Source organism: Perognathus longimembris, chromosome 17 (assembly GCF_023159225.1).
Source record: "Perognathus longimembris pacificus isolate PPM17 chromosome 17, ASM2315922v1, whole genome shotgun sequence".
In the NCBI taxonomy this organism is placed as follows: Eukaryota; Metazoa; Chordata; class Mammalia; order Rodentia; family Heteromyidae; genus Perognathus; species Perognathus longimembris.
The window spans coordinates 43,584,191-43,606,374 of record NC_063177.1 but is presented as its reverse complement, the minus strand read 5'-3'; the positions used below and the strand labels follow the sequence as shown (position 1 = coordinate 43,606,374).

At 38.3% G+C, this 22,184-nt stretch overlaps 1 protein-coding gene across 5 annotated transcripts in view; it reads right to left on the bottom strand.

The window, feature by feature from the left end:
• The window catches only part of Tlk2 (tousled like kinase 2), a 99,931-nt gene that overhangs the window by 30,376 nt on the left and 47,371 nt on the right, over positions 1 to 22,184 (bottom strand). For all 5 annotated transcript variants that reach the window (XM_048367148.1, XM_048367149.1, XM_048367150.1 and 2 more), the window contains 7 exons: positions 16,594 to 16,689; positions 14,942 to 15,034; positions 11,757 to 11,867; positions 9,581 to 9,717; positions 5,412 to 5,564; positions 1,955 to 2,021; positions 104 to 201 (listed from right to left, as the gene is read on the bottom strand). In XM_048367148.1, the coding sequence (XP_048223105.1) occupies positions 104 to 201; positions 1,955 to 2,021; positions 5,412 to 5,564; positions 9,581 to 9,717; positions 11,757 to 11,867; positions 14,942 to 15,034; positions 16,594 to 16,689 (755 nt within the window). The remainder of the gene's footprint in view (positions 1 to 103; positions 202 to 1,954; positions 2,022 to 5,411; positions 5,565 to 9,580; positions 9,718 to 11,756; positions 11,868 to 14,941; positions 15,035 to 16,593; positions 16,690 to 22,184) is intronic.

Below are 22,184 nucleotides of genomic sequence, written 5' to 3'. Positions count from 1 at the left end.
ACATGTATGTGTGTATATATACACATATGTATATACACACTTATTACCATTCATGTCAGAAAGTACTCAGCAACTCTACCCTAATACATCCCAAGATGCTTACTGTGAATTATCTTCATTATGTATCCTTTTTAGTTCCCTGATATGTAGATTTCTAACTCTTTCTAGTCTTTCCAGTTCAGCCTGGATTTCTGCTTCCTCCTGAAAAGGAAAGAAAACTTAGAATATAGGAAACTTCACATTTTCATTTTTAAAAAAATGAAACATTTCTCTTGCAAAAATCTAAAGCAAAGTATTTCACACTGAAAAAGATTAAATCCTCTATTCTCTTCTCCTGTTCACTCCCTAGGATATAAGCAAATTTTAGTGTCTGTGTTAAGTCTTCACAAACAATTTGTGCATTTACTTACGAGTATGTAAATACTTTTTACAAAAATTAGCTTTGCCTTCTGGTTCTTTTCTTTAGTATGCTTTACACCTGTGCCTTAAGTTCCACTAACTTAGTACCTGAAGTAAACACACACATATCAATAGCAGATTAAATGCTTACTGACCACTGTTATTCTAAAAATACAGGCTGCTGAACTTAGAAAGTGAGCACATCTTGAAAATAAGGATGTAGCTCAAGGGCAGCATACCTGCCTAGCATATTCAAGGCCCTAGAGTTGTTTGGATTTTTGTGTGTGTGTGTGCTAGTCCTGGGGCTTGAACTCAGAGTCTGGGCACTATCACTGTGTTTCTTTGCTTAAGGCTAGTGATCTACCACTTGAGCCACAGCTCCATTTTGGGGGTTTTGGTGATAAATTGAAGAGTTTCTTGGACTTTTCTGCCTAGGCTGGCTTGAAACCATGATCCTTGGATCTCAGCCTCTTGAAATAGCTAGGTTTACAGGTGTGAGCCACTAGCACTCAGCGAAGCCCTAGGTCTGATCTCCAATTCTGGGGAGAAGGGAAGAAAAAGAAAAGAAATATTTTAGGCTGGCATGGTAGGAAGATCAGGAGTTCAAGGATTAGCTATGCTATTATATAACAAGACTGTATTCTCAAAAAAAACAACAAATAACTCTCAACAAATATCAATCCTCAACAGCTGTTAGGTGTCTTTTAGTTATATTATGGTTGGCATAATGTCTTCTCTATAGGTACTTTAGGCAAAAAGTAAGAGCTGCTATGCAATTTAAAATAGTACAAGAGTCTTAACATCAACTTCAACTCTGCTCTATATATTTAATCTCTAGTATAGGGACAGCCACTTATGTAGTGTTATAACATGGACAGACTAATCTACTAATTAGAGTCCACTGAGGAAAAAAAGCACTCTCACTGGGAGGCTGAAATTGACCTGAAAACCTAAAGGAATCATTCCTATCCTTACACATAGTAAGAGCAGCTATTCAAGATGTCTTCAGTGATATGAAGCTATTATATTTGCCTAAATGACCAAATAGATTCCTTGTCAGAGGTAAAGTAGAAATCACACTTTTTCTGGGAAGATTTTCCTACAATATTTACTTTCTTTTGCCTTTAGGAAGGCTTTAACATTTATTCATTTTATTAGACTGATGGCTCAGTTTATTTTTTTTTATTATCTTTAAGTAGTTGTACAAAGGAGTTGCCACTTAGCAAAGCAGTTTATGATCAGTGTCATCCCTTTCAACATTCTCTGCCACCCTCCCAACCCAACCCTTCCCTCACACTTCTTAATTGTACAGTACACACATTGATTCTTGGCTGCATTCTCTCCGCTGTCTTTTCTTCATTTGGACCCTTCTCCCACCTCTCACAAGAACCCATTTCCTGGTACTTATTTTGTTGGGCTTTGACTTTACTTTTCTGAGGAATGACACAACTTGAGCTCTCTTTTGAATATACCTTATTTTTCATTAATGCATTTGTAACCACTAGCCTACCACCCAATGTGTTTACTCAGGTTTATAGGCTAACTACATACTTACTTTTTTAAGATGACCTAATCTGAGTTTGAAGATTTCTTCTTGTTCATGGTATTCTGCTAAAGTTAACCTGAAAAATCAATAACAGAAAATTCAACAAATTAGTTGAAATAATGTGTCTATAGAGAAACAAGTGTGCTACAAGATATATTTGGTCTCCAATTGGGTACCAGTGGCTCACACCTATAATCCTGGCAACTCAAGAGGCTAAGATCTGAGGGCTGGAGTTCAAAGCCAGCACAGGCAGAAAATTCCATGAGACTCTTATTTGCAATTAACCACCAGAAAACTGGAAGTGGCACTGTGGCTGGAAGTGGTAGAGCACTAGCCTTGAGTGAAAATGCTCAGGGACAGCACTCAGACCCTAAGTTCAAGCCCCATAACCAACCAAGAAAAACATGAAAAGGTTATTTTGCAATCCTCTGACAACAAGAAACCTCTATGATTTCTTATATATGATGAATATCAAAAGCCAAAAGTTTAACTTGTAAAACATGAAAAAAAATTGTAAGCCAAATTTTTATACTATTTATGAAACTAGTTTTGTTATAAATTACTTAGGTAAAAAGCTCAGAGAAATTATCTTAAAAATATTTTAAGGGTCAAATAAGTCAAAGAATTTTGATTATTCTTGGTAATTCCTAAGACATTTGTTTCCTGGTTTGTCAGCTCCCCCCACCCCCGTATTTCTTAAAAAAAAATACAGGGCCTTGCCATATAACCTCGTCTGGCCTCAAAACTTATGATTCTCCCAAGTAACTGAGATTACAGATATGTACCATGACATGCAGCCTCCTAGACTTTTGATACTATAATAAGGAGGAGAAAGACATGGTGGAAAATTAGAGTCCAGGATTTGGACTCTGGCCATGAGACCTTGGGCAAGCAATATTAACCCCTTAACTCAATTTCCTGAAACAAAGCAAAACAAATTAAAGAGGAACAAAGAACAACAAAGCATTGTGTCTATTTAATAAAAACTTGCAAAGAATGTTGAAAATGCCATTTAAACAAATTCTCAAAGGGTTGACTCGAGGGATAATCACCCATTTCATGTTCCATATATTCCAGTCACATTCTTGTATCTCAAGAATGAACAAAAAGTGCTATCTTTCTTCTCCATCTACCTGCTTCACATTCTAGAAGCATACATGTAATACTTCAAAGTTTAAACCTCACTGTTTAAATATATTCTTTTTTTTTTTTTTTTTTTTTTGGCCAGTCGTGGGCCTTGGACTCAGGGCCTGAGCACTGTCCATGGCTTCTTCCCGCTCAAGGCTAGCACTCTGCCACTTGAGCCACAGCGCCGCTTCTGGCCGTTTTCTGTATATGTGGTGCTGGGGAATCGAACCTAGGGCCTCGTGTATCCGAGGCAGGCACTCTTGCCACTAGGCTATATCCCCAGCCCCTTAAATATATTCTAAATAGCAGAAGAAAGAGGGAAACATAGCCATTTTCCAACAGGAAGGGCTATAAAAGAGTCTTTGACATTCAACAGGATTGTTAGATTTTCACCTCATAGTGGCAGAAATACCAAAAAATGGGGGGTGGGGGGGATGAAAACCTATAGCTAAGGAATCTTTTTAAATGCAACAGATTCTATATATCAGAACAAGATAATGTGAGTCATTCCAAAGACTTATTTGGCTTCTGGTCAAGGGAAAGAGCCAAGTCGTAGACACTCTTAATTAAAAGCCTTCCAGCATGGATTTTATACAGCATTCCAGATAGCAACTGCCTATTGACACATTACTGGCCTACAGTCAATTCCAATTACTATTTTGTTGCTAAAATAAGTTGATCAGATTAATTTATCTGGAGAAGTTTTCAAATCTCAGCTCCTATTTGGACTTTCTGAAAGAAAATACTTTATATTCTAGTTGTAAGATAATTATATGAAAATCTTTTCCAAACATAGTTTAGTATGTTTACTTTTTTTTTGTCAGTCATAGAGCTTGAGCTCAGAGTGCAGTTGCTGAGCAATTTTGCTCAAGGCTAGCATTCTACCACTTTTAGCCACTGCTCCACTTTGGGTTTTCTAGTGGTTAATCAGAGATGACTCTCATGGACTTTCCTACTCAGACTGGCTTTGAACTGAGATACTCAGATCGCAGCCTCCACAGTAGCTAGAATTGTAAGCACTATTATCTGGCCTACTTGGCTGTTTTGTTTTTGCTGGTACTGGGGCTTGAACTCAGGGCCTGGACATCGCCCCTAAGCTTTTTAAGCTGCAGATCCACTTCTGGCTTTGTCTTCTCTTTTTTGGTACTGGGGATCGAACGGAGGATGTTGCACTCACTAGGCAAGCACTTTGCCACTGAGCTACATCCCAGCCCACTTCTGGCTTTTTTGGTGGTTGAGTCTCATGGACTTTCCTGAACCCCAATCCTAAAATCTCAGCCTCCTGGGCAGCTAGAATTGTGGGCATGATCCACCAGTGGCTGGCTTATGATATTTACATTTACCACTATGTTTACCTATTAGTTCATTTATCAACTCATTTCCCGTAGGTTAACTAAAGTTCAAAAATTGGGGCTTTATATTTAAACTCTGCTGTCCCTAAAAAAGGCCTAATATAAAATACGCATTTAACACAGACTTACTAAATGAATGCAAAGAAAAGACTTCCCAACACATCAAGTATGTATAGGGTGAGGATTGGTGTTACGCCATCTTTGTCACTAGAACAGAAGAATTTGCTTTTCTGAGATTTTTAGAAATGCTATAATACAAGTAATATTTCTGAAGTGGATTATAAGTTAGTGTGTCTTGTAAACTGATAAAAAATATTTTGAAAAGGCATATTAGTAAGTTATATAATACTTTTTATTATGTGCCAATCTTTGGAAATAAAATTGACTTGCAACTAAAAGAGAAAGGGAAAAAAATAAAAAAGAAAGGCATTTGTGCTCAGGATTTTCTACCCTTCCTATATCAACTAATTGCTAATAATTAAAATGACTGAAAAAACAACTGTTCTTCAATTTAATATACTTTTTTAAAGCTTATTATAAAAATGTGTTTTTCTTCAAACAATAGTTTTATTTTTCTTGGCTTATTCCTAAGTTTGTAATTATTAAGTAATAGTTTTTGACCAATAAAGAACATTCTTCAGTCTGAAATAGTAGCTAGGCAACCCTGGCAAGATGATACTAGTTTACCATAACCTAGAGTCATATGTAAACAGTAATTACTGCTGACATCATATTTGTTATAGGTGGCCAAAAATCATGCTGTCAGGAAGATTACTTTTCCCTCTCATTCAAAACTCTCAAAAATCAAGACTAAGAAAATCATTTAATTTTTATATGAGTTGAACAAAGCCATTAATATGAATTGCTTAAGCCCTAGAGATCTCTGTAATTTTTAACTGTTTCCAGTGGCATTCAACAGGATTACTTGTATTTGGGGGCTTAGGGGGAGGACATTGTTTCTCAGTTCACATCAGTGGAGAACATACGTTTCATTTTCAGCTCCATTGGTCTTATTTTTCCGCTGTTTCTGCTCATTGGTTGCTGGAGGGGCCTGACCCATGGCAGGAGGTTTCCGCTTTGCTAACATTTTCCGTTGTCTTTCTATCTCTTCCCTCTGTGAATTTATCCTTTCCTGTTGCCTAGAGATATAAAAGATTTGGCATAGAGAAGCAAAATTTTTTTTATCATTGCTGCGGAACAAACACTTAACAACAACATAACTTGGCATCTACATCTCTGGCAAACCAAAATATAATAAAAATAAAATTCCCTAATTTAAATAGAGATATGTACCTGACCTTCAAGGTATAAGAGCTAAATAACTGGTGAAAGGTTTTTTTGGAAATGATATTTAGTATGTTAACTCTCAGCTTCTTTTCCCCCTTGGTAAGACATAACTTTAAGAGATGAGAGTGAGACAGAGAGACTAGTAACATCTTAAAAGCAGCTGAGAAAGAACATACTGAATTTCTATTATGACCTGTCTGACTTTCAACAGCTAAGAAAACAACCTTAGTATGTCCATTAAAGATTTATATTTAATTAAGAGAAAAAAGTATAAATGTTCTCAATGTCTTCCTCAAATTTCATATAGTCTGTAGGATACCAAATAAAGACCACCAGATTGTCTGTTTAGATCACTTATTCAAGTCAAAAAAAAAGTTCAGACAAAGCCAATGAAGTCTTACGAGTGTGTGTGTGTGTGTGTGTGTGTGTGTGTGTGTGTGTGTGTCAGTCCTGGGCTTGGACTCAGGGCCTGGGCACTGTCCCTGAGGTTTTTTGCTCAAGGACAACACTCTACCAGTTGATGCATGGCACCATTTCTGACTTTTTATTAGCTATCTGGAAATAAGAGTCTCACAGACTTTCCTGCTTGAGTTGGCTTCGAACTGAGATCTTCAGATCTCAGTCTCCTGAGTAGTTTAGGCAGGAGCCACTGGTGCCCAGCTGAGTCCTTTCTTTCCCTTCTTCCTTTCCTTCCTTCCTTCTTCCCTCCCTCCTTCCTCCCCCCCACCTCCCGCCATCCTGGCTTGATTGTCTTTTTTGTGGGGAGGCTTAAACTCTGGCTGCTTTTTTTTTTTTTTTTTTTTTGCCAGTCCTGGGGCTTGAACTCAGGGCCTGAGCACTGTCCCTGGCTTCTTTTTGTTCAAGGCTAGCACTCTACCACTTGAGCCACAGCACCACTTCCAGCTTATATATGTGGTGCTGAGGAACTGAACCCAGGGCTTCATGTATAAGAGGCAAGCACTTTAGCACTAGGCCGTATTTCCAGCCCGAACTCAGGCTTTTTGCTAGTTAATTGCAGGTTAAGAGACTCTGCTAGGCTGTTTTCAAGCTGCAATCCTCAGATCTTAGCCACTGAGTAGCTAGGATTATAAGCATGAGCCACCTTCAGCTTGTGGAGCATTTCTTATGATACCTTATTTTCTTTTAATAATCTACAGATTCAGTATTCCCTACATGTTTCAGATTTCAGAGCTTTTATTTTGACTTAATATTTAATCCACTGGCATCGGTAGCTCATGCCTATAATCCTAGCTTACACAGGAGGCTGAGATCTGAGGATCAAGGTCCAAAGCCAGCCCAGGCATAAAAGTACATGGGACTCTTATCTCCAATTAACCACCAGAAAAACAGAAGTGGCTCAAGTGGTAGAGCGCTAGCTTTGAGCTGAAGTGCTCAGTCAGTGCCCAGGCACAGAGTTCAAGACTCACGACCAACAAAAAGAATGTTTAATTGGGGCTGGGGATATGGCCTAGTGGCAAGAGTGCTTGCCTCGCATACATGAGGCCCTGGGTTCAATTCCCCAGCACCACATATACAGAAAACGGCCAGAAGTGGCGCTGTGGCTCAAGTGGCAGAGTGCTAGCCTTGAGCAAAAAAGAAGCCAGGGACAGTGCTCAGGCCCTGAGTCCAAGCCCCAGAACCGGCCAAAAAAAAAAAAAAAAAAAAAAAAAAAAGAATGTTTAATTGGGGGGGGGGGAGGGGCAGTGAGGGAGGAGGTAACAAGTTGGATAAGAAATATACTCACTCCCTTACATATGAAACTGTAACCCCTCTGTACTTCACTTGGACAATAAAAAAAGAATGTTTAATCCGTAAACTCTATAAAATATTACAAATGAAATCTGAAACATTTTTGTTCCCAAGCATTTTTGAGGTTTTTTTCATTTGTTGGCTGGTTGGTTGGTACTAGGACCTCACTTGCTAGGTGGGCAATTGTCCCCAACAAGGAACTAAACATTTTGGTTAAGATATTCAACTTATAGTCTATACATTCAGAATCGACAAAATCTCCATTATGAGAAAAGACATGTTCATTTATGTATTTTACTAGAGTATTAAAAATATTTCCAAATTTAAGACTATTTATGAGACTAAAAAGTTTTGCGTTCTTTTTTGGCTGTATTGAGGTTTGAACTCAGGTACTCACACTTATGAGGGAAGGGCTATGAAGTAAGGCACATCCCAAGCAAGGTTAAGTGTCTCTAAATGACCTATAATCAAATTGCAAGTTCCTGTCTCTTTCTCCCTCTACCAGATTTTTATTCCCATCCTCTTTTCTGGAACCAACCATTTTTTGCAGAATGGCAAAATCTTTTTTTTTTTTTTTTTTTTTTGCCAGTCCTGGGCCTTGGACTCAGGGCCTGAGCACTGTCCCTGGCTTCTTTTTTTTTTTTTTTTGCTCAAGGCTAGCACTCTGCCACTTGAGTCACAGCGCCACTTCTGGCCATTTTCTGTATATGTGGTACTGGGGAATCGAACCCAGGGCTTCATGTATACGCACTAGGCCATATCCCCAGCCCCAGAATGGCAAAATCTTATTTTTTAAATCATATTTTCCTTTGTTTGAAAAGGATCTTGCTATATATAAGCTCATGCTGGCCAAGAAATATTTTTTTATTTTTTTGTTTATTGTGGGGCTTGAACTCGGCCATGGTGGTGAACATAGGAATACTAAAGTCTGAGGAATGGCTCAAGTGCTAAAGTACTTAAGTGCCTAGCAAGCATGAGAACTGAGTTCAAACTTCAATACTGAGAAAGGGGAGTGGGGGGGGGGGAGCTAAACATTACAAAATAGACAAGAAGTAGAAACAAGTTCTCAAGAGAAAAAAAATGGATATTTTATTATTTATGTGTCTTAAACCCATGAAAAACATGCTATCCATCTAAGGTGACAAATCTTATTCACACAGTCTCAATTTCCTCTTACGGGAAAATAACCAGAAACTTCAGAACCTTCTGGGCATTAGATTGTTTACTGAACAGAAAGATAAAATACTATTATCAACAAAAATGTCAGTTACTTATTAAAACAATAACTGTTGCTTAATAAATAGCCATTGTCAAGGGCTGGTAGGAGAAAACTAACCCATTTGGGACACCATCTGAGTACTACACAGCTTTGGTGAAAAATGGAATTGTCAATTCCAACATCTTCTGATCCCATTCTCACAAATCTGGAAACCAGGCAATTTGCATTTCTTGGTCTGGATACTGACGAAATGGGTATCGTGCTTTAGTGAGACTACTGCCAGGTATTCTGGTCATCATTAACTTCCTTCCTATGCTTACAGATCACACAGGATATTCCTCTGAACCACATATGTCCTAATACAAAGGTCTGCTTTTCTTCCTAGGTATCTTTGGCTTGATAGCTGGCCTGGAACTTGCTATATAGCTCATGCTGGTCTTACACTCTTAATCCTCCTGTTTCTATACCAAGTGCTAGTATTTCAGGCATGAAGATGAAAAAGTCCTAAGCTAATAACAGCTATTCATACCATTGGAATTTTAGGATCTTAAATGATGATTCCCTCCTTAGGATATATATCTGAATATTTCAAAACAAATGGTATTATAAAAAATGGAATGCTCAAGATTGCAAGTTGTAGATAAACACAGACAAGTGTGGCTAGTCATCAGCATGACTAAATGCCTAGACCCCTGCCTCATAGACTATCTCTGATATCTGACAAGAGGCCTGAAGTTCAAGCCCCAGTACCAGCACCATAAAAACAAAATTAAGAACACCCAAAACAAACAAATAAAAATGACAGCCATAACCAGTATTCTTAATGATTACAGTTACAGAAAACTTAAAAAACTTAAACAAATTTTCCAATTCACTTTTTAGTCATGAGAACTGACTTACTTGATAAGGTTCTGGAAAGCATAACCATCTGTCCATTGTTCAGTAAAGGAGGCCCCATGTCGGACGGTAGTGAAGTGACCCAATCTCAAGCGGTCCTGCATGCTCTTATCTCTACAAGCCATCTTCTCTTGTTTTGACTTAAGAGGGAAAAGAAGAAAGAGAGAGAGAAAGAAAGAAAGAAAGAAAGAAAGAAAGAAAGAAAGAAAGAAAGAAAGAAAGAAAGAAAGAAAGAAAGAGGGAGGGAGGGAGAGAGAAAGAATGAGAGAAATAGAGAAAGAGAGAAAGAAAGAGAAAATTTAATAGCAATTCTTTTTTTTTTTTTTGGCCAGTCCTGGGGCTTGGACTCAGGGCCTGAGCACTGTCCCTGGCTTCTTCTTGCTCAAGGCTAGCACTCTGCCACTTGAGCCGCAGCGCCACTTCTGGCCATTTTCTGTAAATGTGGTGCTGGGGAATCGAACCTAGGGCCTCATGTATATGAGGCAAGCACTCTTGCCACTAGGCCATATCCCCAGCCTTAATAGCAATTCTTAAACTGAAAAAATTAAGATTATTGGGAAAATACTGTTGACAAACAATATACCATCTCAGATTAGTCAGCAATGATTCCTTGCTCAACAGAGTAAACTATTCCTAGCTCAACAGAGTAGACATGATAGGGTGATGAAGAACTGTAGGTTCTTCCTAGTAAACTTTCTTAGATCTCTTTATCTTAATAGCATCTGATATTTGGATTGCAGCAATGTCCAACTGTGACACTGTCCTATCTTTAGTTTCTTCTCTGTGCACTCAATTCTAGAAAACTGGGACATAACTTGTTATGTCAAAAACACCACTTTAGGCTGGGGATATGGCCTAGTGGCAAGAGTGCTTGCCTCGTATACATGAGGCCCTGGGTTCAATTCCCCAGCACCACATATACAGAAAATGGCCAGAAGTGGCGCTGTGGCTTAAGTGGCAGAGTGCTAGCCTTGAGCAAGAAGAAGCCAGGGACAGTGCTCAGGCCCTGAGTCCAAGCCCCAGGACTGGCCGAAAAAAACACCACTTTGCATATTTCCTGGCTGGTGCTCCAAACCTACAATAGTTCTTTGGCTGCAAACTTTGAATCATGATATGAAAAAGTCCTCCATGAACTGGAAGATCAAATCAACTTCCCATAATTTCAGGACATTTTAAATACTTCTGATTCTTAAGAATATCACTAATTTTACATATATTTACTAAAAACCAATTATATGATAAGGATTGTAAGGCTGCTTTAAAAAAAAGAAAAAAGCAGGTGTTTATGACCAAAGAGAGTTACCATCACTGAATGCATTAATTTGTAATTCTAAGCATACATTATGATAAAGAACTTGAAGAAAAAGAACAAAGTACCATGAAAATTCAGAAATAGAATTATGCTTATTTTTTGGTAGTTCAGATTTCAGTACAACTGGTTGATGTAGGCTGATTTCAGGAAGTGTCTTTTAAAACTTTAAATAAATGGGCTATAATAGCATATTCTAATATCATTTAGCTTTATTATTTCTCAATACTACAAAAAGGGAAAAAAGATTTTTTTCCTTTCTTTTAAACTGATTAATGATTAAAGAAATGGGGCACTGGTCTACCTAGTATTTTTGGCCTCAGTAAAATAATCCCTTTCACATTCACTGAAAAAGAGAGCTCCTTGTCTTTTTAACAGCATTCCAAAGACTGTAAGAAAAATAACCACAGTGTATCTCAAGCCTCTAGATTTTAATCTTTTTTTTTCTAGGAAATACTGCCATTTTAAGGCAAAGTAAGGTAAACATAAGCCAATTAAAGTAATTATATACAATCACATGACAATATTATTTTGTGAAACACATAGTGCCTAATTATCACATAATCATATCCAAATACCAGCTCTAAAATGGAAATACAGTTAAAACATTGTAGTCTTAATAAGTACCCTCACTTCCATTGACAGAATGAATATAAGAACTGAAAAGAGCCTTTCCTGGACTAAAGGTTATGGCCCAGTAATAAGGCACTTGCCTAGCATACATAAGGTCCTGGGTTTGATATGGAGAGCAGAACACAAATCTTTTCCTATAAAGCCCTAAACAGATGCATCTCAGTCAAGAAAGAACCACACAATGACAGACATTAACTACCCTGAGACACAGCATTCAAGCCACCATTATTCACTAACCTTTTCTATAAGGAGTTTCTTGCTCATTGTGACACATCTATTTAGCCGCTCCTTGTATTTCTCTAGCATCTTTTGTTGTTCATCAATCTGCCGTCTCAAATCACAGTTAGCCTTTAATAGAAAATATTTTTAAATTAGTCCCCAAAATGATAGATTAACAGAAAAGTAGCATCTAAGGAGAGAGAAAAATCACGTTATTAAATCAAAAGCAAAATTCAGATTCAAGAGATAAGCATGACTTTATGAAAGGTGAAATTATTCGCCCCTTTAACCACTCAATATTATATATTTGTCAATAATTCTTTTGTTCTGAATGTTTCTCACAATTACCAGTTACATCTAATATTATGCAAAGAGTTTAAATTATCAGGAAGTAAAATTTAAAACAATCTACAGCCAATGTTCAAAATATACACTAAAGGTGATTAAGCATTTACAGATTAAATAAAGTCTGATTAGCATTTACAAGAACTAGATTTTTTAAACCACATAATATTCTTCATGCTTTATTTTATTCTTTCTGCAGCTCTTACTTCTAAAGATATAACAAATTTGAGTTTATAAATGATTCTCATCAGAAAAGCCAGGCACACACGCATATCCACAAAAGACAGAACACACAAAAGACAGAACAAACACAGAAGGTCCTAATTCATGAATGCCAAAATGTAAATACACTGTTAATTTAGTTGTGGTCAGAAACCTGCAAGATGAACTTGTAATATGGAGGTCAGTTCTGGCCAGGGCAATCACTGGCTGTTGAGGGGTGTCAGATTGACTCCATCTCAGATTAGTTAAAGAGAGCAGAAGCTGACTCATCCTCCTTAAGATTTCCCCCACCCTATCCAGGGAAGTTCCCCTTCACTGTGATAAGATTGTGTAAACTGCTAGACCACTAGAGTCATGGAACATTCAAGATTAAACCTCCCATGAGTAGGTGTATCCCCTTGCATCATGTGAGCCCCGCCAAATCCATGCACCAAGTCTAACTAAAATGATAGGTTGGTTCAAACAGTTGCTATGAGGCAGATTGTAACTCCATTGGCCACCTGTGTGTGGCAAGCTTGACCGTGCAGTGTTTGCGCACGGTCCCAGCTCCAAGTCTGGGCGGTGACCCTGGCCAGTCAGTTCACTTTTTACTTCCCCAATAAATCCATCTTTTTGTTTGAGACTGTCTCTGAGTGGTGGACTCTTGGAGGGATGGGGGATATCCCCCGTTAGACCCCATTAAGTCATGGTCCCTCCCTTGGGGGTGGGGGGAACTCCGTTACAAACTGAATACTATGAATTTTTCAAGCCTCTAACAATAACAGAAAAGGAAAGAACCACTAACCCAAGGTTAAATTTGGCTTGCAAATCCTGAATTTATTCTTGCATTAAACAAAGGATTTCTACTCTTGGAAAATAATGCTACTTTATAATAACCTCCTTGAATGATGAAAAAAATGTTATTTCCCAATCAAATGATACAAGCATTTCTGATACAGTAAAGCACAAACAGAAGATAATTACAAGATATTCATTTTTTGGGCTTTTCAGCTTCTCCCCACTCCCTCCTTCTCTCTTTCTTTTTATGTTTAGCAGTGCTGGAGTTCTGCTATTTCATACTTGAGCCACGCCTCCAGCCCATCTTCATTTTTAAAGTGACTGATGTGAAACAGCTTCCATCTCCAAATATGTCTAGTCTCCATAAGCACAATTCTATCCATTTTTCTTACAGAATCCTAGAGATTATGTTATCAAAATGTAACTGCATTTAGATAAACCTCTAATAATAAAGAATCTATAAGTCAACGATAATGGAATGTTTACATGAAATTCAATTCACTTGGGAAGTCAGTATTTTCTCAAAATCCTAATGAAATGTATAGACTCAATCAACTGCTGGCAGTTCAAAATGTGAAGAATTTCCATTTTTTGTGGTTTTAAACACTATGAGCTGGGCACTGGTGGCTCGAGCCTGTATCCTGGCTACTCAGGAGGCTGAGATCTGAGGATCAGATTCAAAGCCAGCCTGCACAGAAAGTCCATGAAACTCTTATCTCCAATTAACCACCAAAATCTAGAAGTGGTGCTGTGATTCAAAGTGGTAGAGGGCTAGCCTTGGGTGAAAAAAGCCCAGGGACAGCACCCAGGACCTGAATTTAAGCCTCATGGCAAAAAAAGAAGGGGGAAGGAGGGAGGAGGAAGAGGGGGGAGGGGGAGAGAGGGAGAGAGAGAGGGAGGGAGGGAGGGAAAGAGAAGGGGAGAAGGAGAGGGAGAAAGAGAGAAAAAGAAAGAGGGGATGGTGTTTAGGAAGCAGGAAGAAAATTATAACAGGCTATGACACGAAAACCTTATGGACTCTGCTTTGTTATATAGGAGGAGGAAAGCAAAGAATTCATAGATTAGGAAGAGCACAGAAATTTTAACCTGATGTAACCTTCCTGAAAAATATTTATTAAAAATTGTAATTCACTCAATCAAGAGATGACACAAAATGACAAAAGATATAAAAATATATTGCTAATGACCACGATGAACAACTTCTAAACATCTGAACTTGAAGCTGTCTATAAATATAAGAACTTATTCTTTTTTTTTTTTTTTTGGCCAGTCCTGGGCCTTGGACTCAGGGGCTGAGCACTGTCCCTGGCTTCTTCCCGCTCAAGGCTAGCACTCTGCCACTTGAGCCACAGCGCCACTTCTGGCCGTTTTCTATATATGTGGTGCTAGGGAATCGAACCCAGGGCTTCATGTATATAAGGCAGGTGCTCTTGCCACTAGGCCATATTCCCAGCCCAAGAACTTATTCTTTTTTTTTTTTTTTTTTTTTTTTTGGCCAGTCCTGGGGCTTGGACTCAGGGCCTGAGCACTGTCCCTGGCTTCTTCCCGCTCAAGGCTAGCACTCTGCCACTTGAGCCACAGCGCCCCTTCTGGCCATTTTCTGTAAATGTGGTGCTGGGGAATCAAACCCAGGGCCTCATGTATATGAGGCAGGCACTCTTGCCACTAGGCCATACCCCCAGCCCCCCAAGAACTTATTCTTGAATAAAATAGTTATCATTAATAATATAAACATAAAAGATATGCTAGTTAAGATGAGACTTACTAAATTTCAAGTCTAAGAACATTATTTTATGCAGGCTTCCAGTGGCTCATGCTTATAATCCTAGTTATAAAATGCCTTATACTTTGATACTTACTCTTAATAAATCATCTATTCTTCCCTCTTTCTTCTCTAAGTCAGAATTCTTACTGTTTTCTAGTGCAGATATTTTTTCTATTGTGAGGTCAGACTACAGAAACAAAGGAAAAACAAATTTAGGATTAGTAGCAAAATATTACATGTTCACATTTGTCATTACTTTTCTAAGGAACTAAAAGCATTTTCTATCCCAGACAGCCTAGAATAGCTGAAGAAATTTAAATACGCTTTATTCATCCCATACTTCAAACATTAGCTACTGGTTCCTTCCATCCCACTATACAAATACTTAGAAAATATGTGAGTTCTGGAAGCAAATAAATTCTTAAAACTACTATGCATTGAACCACACAAAAATACAATACTCTAGAAATAAAACTGAATAGAAAATGATTGTATGGAGACATGACCCAAATTGCTAAGGAACAAAAATGCCACCTAGTGGAAACAAAGAAAAATCAGAAGGAGAAAGTTTTCTGCATGTTCAACCAAGTCTATTCTCTGAATTAAAAAAATCTGCTCCAGGAGTTTGTATAGTTCTTGAAACGTAAAGAGATTCCAGTTCCCTTCCCTGAATCCCCATCACTTCTTTCTCTTGGTTTTGACAGGTTCTCTCTAGATAGCCCAGGATGGCCTCAAATATGAATTCACCTGCCTCAGCCTCCTGTGCTACCTTTACAGGTGTGTGCTACCATACCCAACTGTCAGATGTAATTTTTAACTTTTTTTTTTTTAAGCATGGTCTCATTGTGTAGACAGGGCTCACTGTGTAGTCCTGGAAACTTGGTATGTAACCTGGGCTGGCCTTGAATATGCAATCCTCCTGCCTCTGGCTCTAGAGTGCCAAAATACAGGCATGCACCACACTCAGAGTATATATAACTTAAATGTTCACAAGATTCCTTAAATTTAAGAAGGAAATTATGTTAGTGTAGCACCTTAAAGAAGTTTAACTTAGTTTTGCAATAAGCAAGCATGTACAAGAAATAAATTCCTTTCATAAAGCAGGGAGTTGGGCTGGGAATATGGCCTAGTGGCAAGAGTGCTTGCCTTGTATACATGAAGCCTTGGGTTCAATTCCCCAGCACTACATATATAGAAAACGGCCAGAAGTGGCGCTGTGGCTCAAGTGGCAGAGTGCTAGCCTTGAGCAAAAAGAAGCCAGGGACAGTGCTCATGCCGAGTCCAAGCTCAGGACTGGACAAAAAAAAAAAAAGCAGGGAGTTAACATTTATTGAAAGCCTACTATAAACATTAACCTCACAAACATTTTGTAAACACTAAGATAAACAAGAGTACATTTTTAGTTGATTTCTACTAAGTAAAACTGAGGACCAGGAAAATAAAGTACAAGTGGCAGAGACAGAATTTGAACCCAAGCCCAGAGTCCTTCAAAGCATATATTCTTTTCTCAATAGGATGCTGTACCACTTGTCCTATAATACACCAGAAAGATAAAGGAAAATCTCAAACAGTTAAAGCATTTTCCAAAGACTTTTAATACTCATAATGAAAGTTGAAATTACAGTGCACACAAGTAAGGAAGTACAGACAAATAAACAAAGGGAAGACTAAGTGGAAAAATTGCCGTTTCTCAATGATGAAATTTATTTCTGAGTACATCTCCACTGTTGGTTGATTAAGACCTACCTGGGTCTGTCTGTGCTGGATGGAGATCTGCTTTTGTGAGCTGCAGGAATGCTCTGTGTTGCCCGATCCTGTAGAAGAAGGACTGTTTTGCTGAGCCTATAATAAAGGTACATCACCAATCACAGGAAGTTTTGCATTTTTCTCCATAAGCATTTGTATGAATGAAAACAATTACCTCTATGTAAAACAAACTCTTTCTGATGAAAGTCAGAAGTTATAGCTAAGATTAAAATAAAACAAATCAAAGACATTAAGAGTTAGATATGGTGGCTTAGACCATGTTTCTATAAGCAGGCTTTAAATATCAAATATATCCAAATTATTTCAAATACATAAATTAGATAATATGGATAGTTACTCCTGTAATAACTTGTTTTCACTTGTTTTAGTACTTTTTTTTTTTTTTGGTCTGGAAAGAAAAGAAAAGCATCTCAGACCCAAGGGAAAGCAGAAAGGACTATGAACTAATATTCAGAATAATCTACATATACCAATATTAGCTATGAACACACTGGTGTAAAACTTCAAGCTGAAAACTGCAATAGAGCATGAAGCCTTGAATTCAGTATGTAGTGCTCTTAAGTACTTTGGAATACAACTGGTTTCCAATATTGCCACTCACTTACTTAGCATTCTAAGATAGATCATTTCTTTGGCTTTTTAAGTTTTCTTTTGGCAGCAGTACAGACCAAACCCACATATTAACCAAGCACCATGACACTGAGCAACACACCTTAGCCCTTAGGCTGGCTGGCTTTCTTATTATTTTTGTAGTACTGCGGATTGAATTCAGAACTTCTAAACACTTTATTACTTAAGACATAAACCCAATCCTTTTGCTTTTAGAAGTCGTGGCTTTTTCTCTCACTAGTCTCAAACAGAAATCCTTCTACCTCTATCTCATCAGAGAATGTAGTATTTCCAAATATGTGAATTTTAGGGAATTAGGCTTAATGGTAGAACATGTGGTCAGCATAGGGGAGGCCCTAGGTTTGATCCTCATACTTCAAAAACAAAAAAACTTAGCTACTCAGGAGGCTGAAATGTGAGGATCACAGTTCAAAGCTAACCCTAACAGCTAACTAAATCTCTGAGACTCTCATCTCCAATAAACCACCAAAGAGCTGGAAGTGGAGCTTTGGCTTTTGCTCTTAAAGCAAAAAAAAAAAAAAAAAAGCTGAGGGACAGCACTGGGGAGCTGAGTTAAAGCCCAGTAGCAAAACCAAACCAACAAAATTGCCAATTGACACCTGGGACTCTCCTAAATCAGTAATCAAACATATCCCAGGAAAAGAACACAATCCACCTCACTAGCCAGGAAAGCTGCTGTAATTGTAAATTAAGTCCTATTGTGAGAATAATATTAATTATAATTCATGATGACAGGTAGGATCTTCCAAAATCCCACAGAAATACAGAACATTTAAAAACTTTATATTCCAATTTTTTGGGTGCTACTAACTGGCCACAGACTATTTGGATAAAATCATGATAGCACTAAGAAAGAAGAGCGAGATAAGGATCAGAATTCTTTTTGTGAGACAGTATCTCACTATGTGGCCTATGACTACATAGCCCAGAATGGTTCTGAATTTATAATCCTCCTGTATCTCTGCACTCCTTGCCCTGCCCACTCAATACTGAGATTACAAGAGTATACTGCTATACTTAATTTTAAGAGAGCATTGTTAAGTTTATAGGCTCACACGCTCACACTTATAACCCTAGCTTTTCAGGAGGCTGAGACTTAAGGACTACATTTCAATTCTAGCCTGGGAAGACAAATTTGAGAGATTATTGCCAATTAACCATCAAAAGGCTGAAATTGGAGACATAGCTTAAGTGATGGAGCACCAGTTATAAGCCAAGTGAGAGTGTAAACTTTAGCCAGTACCAGTATAAAAAAAACACACACACAAAAACCAGAACACATACACACACACAAACGCATAGATATCACAAGCCAGGTGCTGGTGGTTCACACCTGTAATTGTAGCTACTCAAGAGGCTGATGTCTGAAGATTACAGTTCAAAGCTAACCTAGGTAAGAAAGTCCATGAGACTCATATCTCTAATGAACCACCAGAAACTGGGAAGTGGAGCTATGGCTCAAAATGTAGAGCACTAGCCTTAAGCAAAAAAGCTCAGGGACAGTGCCCAGGCCCTCAGTTCAAGCCACCCATAACTGATACCTCTCTTCCTTTCTCTCTCTCTCCAGATAGATAGATAGATATGCATATATATAACATGATCAAATTAATGGAGAATATGAAATTCTGAAAGTTATAGTTCAAATTGTCTTAAGAAGGACAAAAAGAAGAGTGTCTTAAGAAGGAAAACAGATAGGGAATGGTAGCAAACAGGCACACACCTGCAATACACACACTAGGAAATACACACAGAAAGGAGGACTGCAAGCTCAAGGCCAACAATATCTTATCCCAATACAAAAAAAAGGGGGGGGGCTGGGAATATGGCCTAGTGGCAAGAGTGCTTGCCTCCTACACATGAAGCTCCCGGTTCGATTCCCCAGCACCACATATATGTAAAACGGCCAGGAGGGGCGCTGTGGCTCAGGTGGCAGAGTGCTAGCCTTGAGCTGGAAGAAGCCAGGGATGGTGCTCAGGCCCTGAGTCCAAGGCCCAGGACTGGCCAAAAAAAAAAAAGCTTATCCATCAGAATAAAGCTCTACATTTCAACAACTGTAGAGAAGCTGGTTTTCCCACTCAGAGCTTTCAAAACATAAAAATAGCCAACTCTACCACCAACTCTACCACCATTATCATGGGAGAACTATTTGAAAAACAGAACTAAGCTACAAAAAAAAAAAAAAATCCATGCTAACAATATATACGAATCAGCAAATCCTTTATTCAATAAAAATACACATTTTGAAGAAAACCAACAATAAGAAATAGATCAAAACCTGACCACAGGGCTATGGATGTGGCTTAATGGTAGAGTGCTTTCCTAGCATGCATGAAGCCCTGGGTTATATTCCTCAGCATCACATAAACAGAAAAAGCCAGAAGTGGCACTGTGACTCAAGTGGCTCAAGTGGCAGAGTGCTAGCCTTGAGCAGAAAGCAGCCAGGGACAGTGCTCAGCTCCTAAGTTCAAGCCCTAGGACTGGAAAGAAAGAAAAAGAAACTAAAAACCTGATCACAGAGAACACAGATAACTGAACATAAGCAATTTGAAGAATTACATGAGCTAGTATGAGTAGTAGAGCACTTACTTGCCTAGTACCCACAGGCGCAACACCCAGCATTGAAAATAATAATAATATTCAAAGAACAAGGGAATATACTCAAAGTTCAAGAAATAGGACAAGTGAGAGTGGCTACTTAGCAGCATAAGAAGTTTAGGCCTCAGTACCACAAGATAGATGGATAGAAAGAAAAATGTTCAGAGCATCAAAAAATACTAAGAAAAACATGAAAATATAAGTGTGGCAAAGATTATCATAAATTTAAATACTGAATAGACAAGTTAAATAATGAAATGGACAAAGCTGACTATACCACCAAAAAAATATATAGCAGGTAGACTTTAGGAACAAAAAAGTACCATATGATCATTTCAATAGTTACTTTTTTAAAAAAGCATCTTACAGCCAGACACTGATGGCCCACACCTGTAATCCTAGCTACTCAGGAGGCTGAAATCTGAGGATTATGGTTGTAAGGCAACCTGGGCAGGCAAAGTCCACGAGACTCTGACCTCCAATTAACTACCACAAAAACAGAAGTGGAGCTATGGCTCAAAGTGGTAGAGTACTAGCTAGCTCAGGGACAGCGCCCTGAGTTCAGGCCCCACAACCGATTAAAAAAAACAAACAAACTCACAGAGAGAATTCTGAAAAACATACACTGAACATCATTTAGTCAAAGACTCTGCACTTTTCCCTATGGCTGGGAAAAAGACAAAGCTGTCCATTCTCACCACTCCCACTCAACACTGTCCTAGAGTTTCTAGCCAGGGCAAGAAAAGGCATCCAGATTGAAAAGGAAGAAGTGAAAAAACTATCTCTGTTTTCAGACAGCATGATTTTAGACATAAAAAGCTGTAAAAAATGATGAGAACATGAATTTCAGCAAGATTGTAGGATGCAAGATCAATGTACAAAAATCAATTGTATTTCTATGCTGTGGCAATGAACAACATTAAAATAAAACTAAATCAATGTGATTCTATCTCATCAAAAAGAGTAAATAATTAGATGGGCTGGGAATATGACCTAGTGGTACAGTGCTTGCCTCGTATACATGAAGCCCTGGGTTCGATTCCTCAGCACCACATATATAGAAAAAGCCAGAAGTGGCGCTGTGGCTCAAGTGGCAGAGTGCTAGCCCTGAGCAAAAAGAAGCCAGGGACAGTGATCAGGCCCCGAATCCACACCCCAGGACTAGCAACAAAAACAAAACAAATAAACAAAAAAGAATAAATAATTAGAAATCATTTTAACAAAAGCAGCACAAGATCTACATACTTAAAAACTGAAATCCTGGGCTGGGGATATAGCCTAGTGGCAAGAGTGCCTGCCTCGGATACACGAGGCCCTAGGTTCGATTCCCCAGCACCACATATACAGAAAACGGCCAGAAGCGGCGCTGTGGCTCAAGTGGCAGAGTGCTAGCCTTGAGCGGGAAGAAGCCAGGGACAGTGCTCAGGCCCTGAGTCCAAGGCCCAGGACTGGCCAAAAAAAAACCAAAAACAAAAACTGAAATCCTGTTCAGAGGAATGAAATGTTAAATTATCTTTTTTTCCTGGAGTCTAAAAATGCATCTACAGTCTCAACATAATCATTATCAACATACTAACTCGAAGTTGGCAATAGTGCTACATACTTACAATCTCAGCACTTGGGAATGAAGGCGAGGATCACAAGTTCAGGATCAGCCTAGGCTATTTAGTGTGACTGTCTCAACAAACTGAAACAACCCAAAACATTTTTTTTTTAAACTTTAGTGGCTTGAAAACCTGACCTTAGAGCCAGGATGTAACTCAGTGGTAGAATGCTCACATGAGAACCTGAGGTCAAAGGCCAAGCTGGCCCAAATTTCCCCCTTACCACAAAAAAAAAAAAAAAAAAAAAGAGAAGGAAAAGAAAAGAGAGGGTAAGGGAGAACTATACAGCTCAGTGATGTATCACATGCTTAGCATGTGTGAAGTCTTAGACTCAATCTTCCCTTCCCCACTTCCTCAAGGGGAGGAAGGGAGAATGGTAGGAAAGTAGAGAGGATATGGCAAAGCACTTGCCTACTAAGTCTAAGTCTCTGAGTTCAATCCCCAATAGTGGCAAAAAAAAAGTCAGTGAAACTGTTATAATTAAGAGAAAGCTATTTGTCACTACTTAATGAAACTAATAGTAAGTCAATTCTCTACTTTGAATTTTAAATTTTTACTTAAAAATTAAAATTGGTAATAAAAAGGAAAAAACTTATCTTCTTACAACTCACTTGTGTAGCTATAACAATGATTTAAGGTATGAGCCCACTAAGCATTTAGGTTTATTCACAAAGGTTAAAGAAATCACCTATTCCAAGACTATAGTACAAATGATGAAGTTGAGGCTCAAAGACTATATAT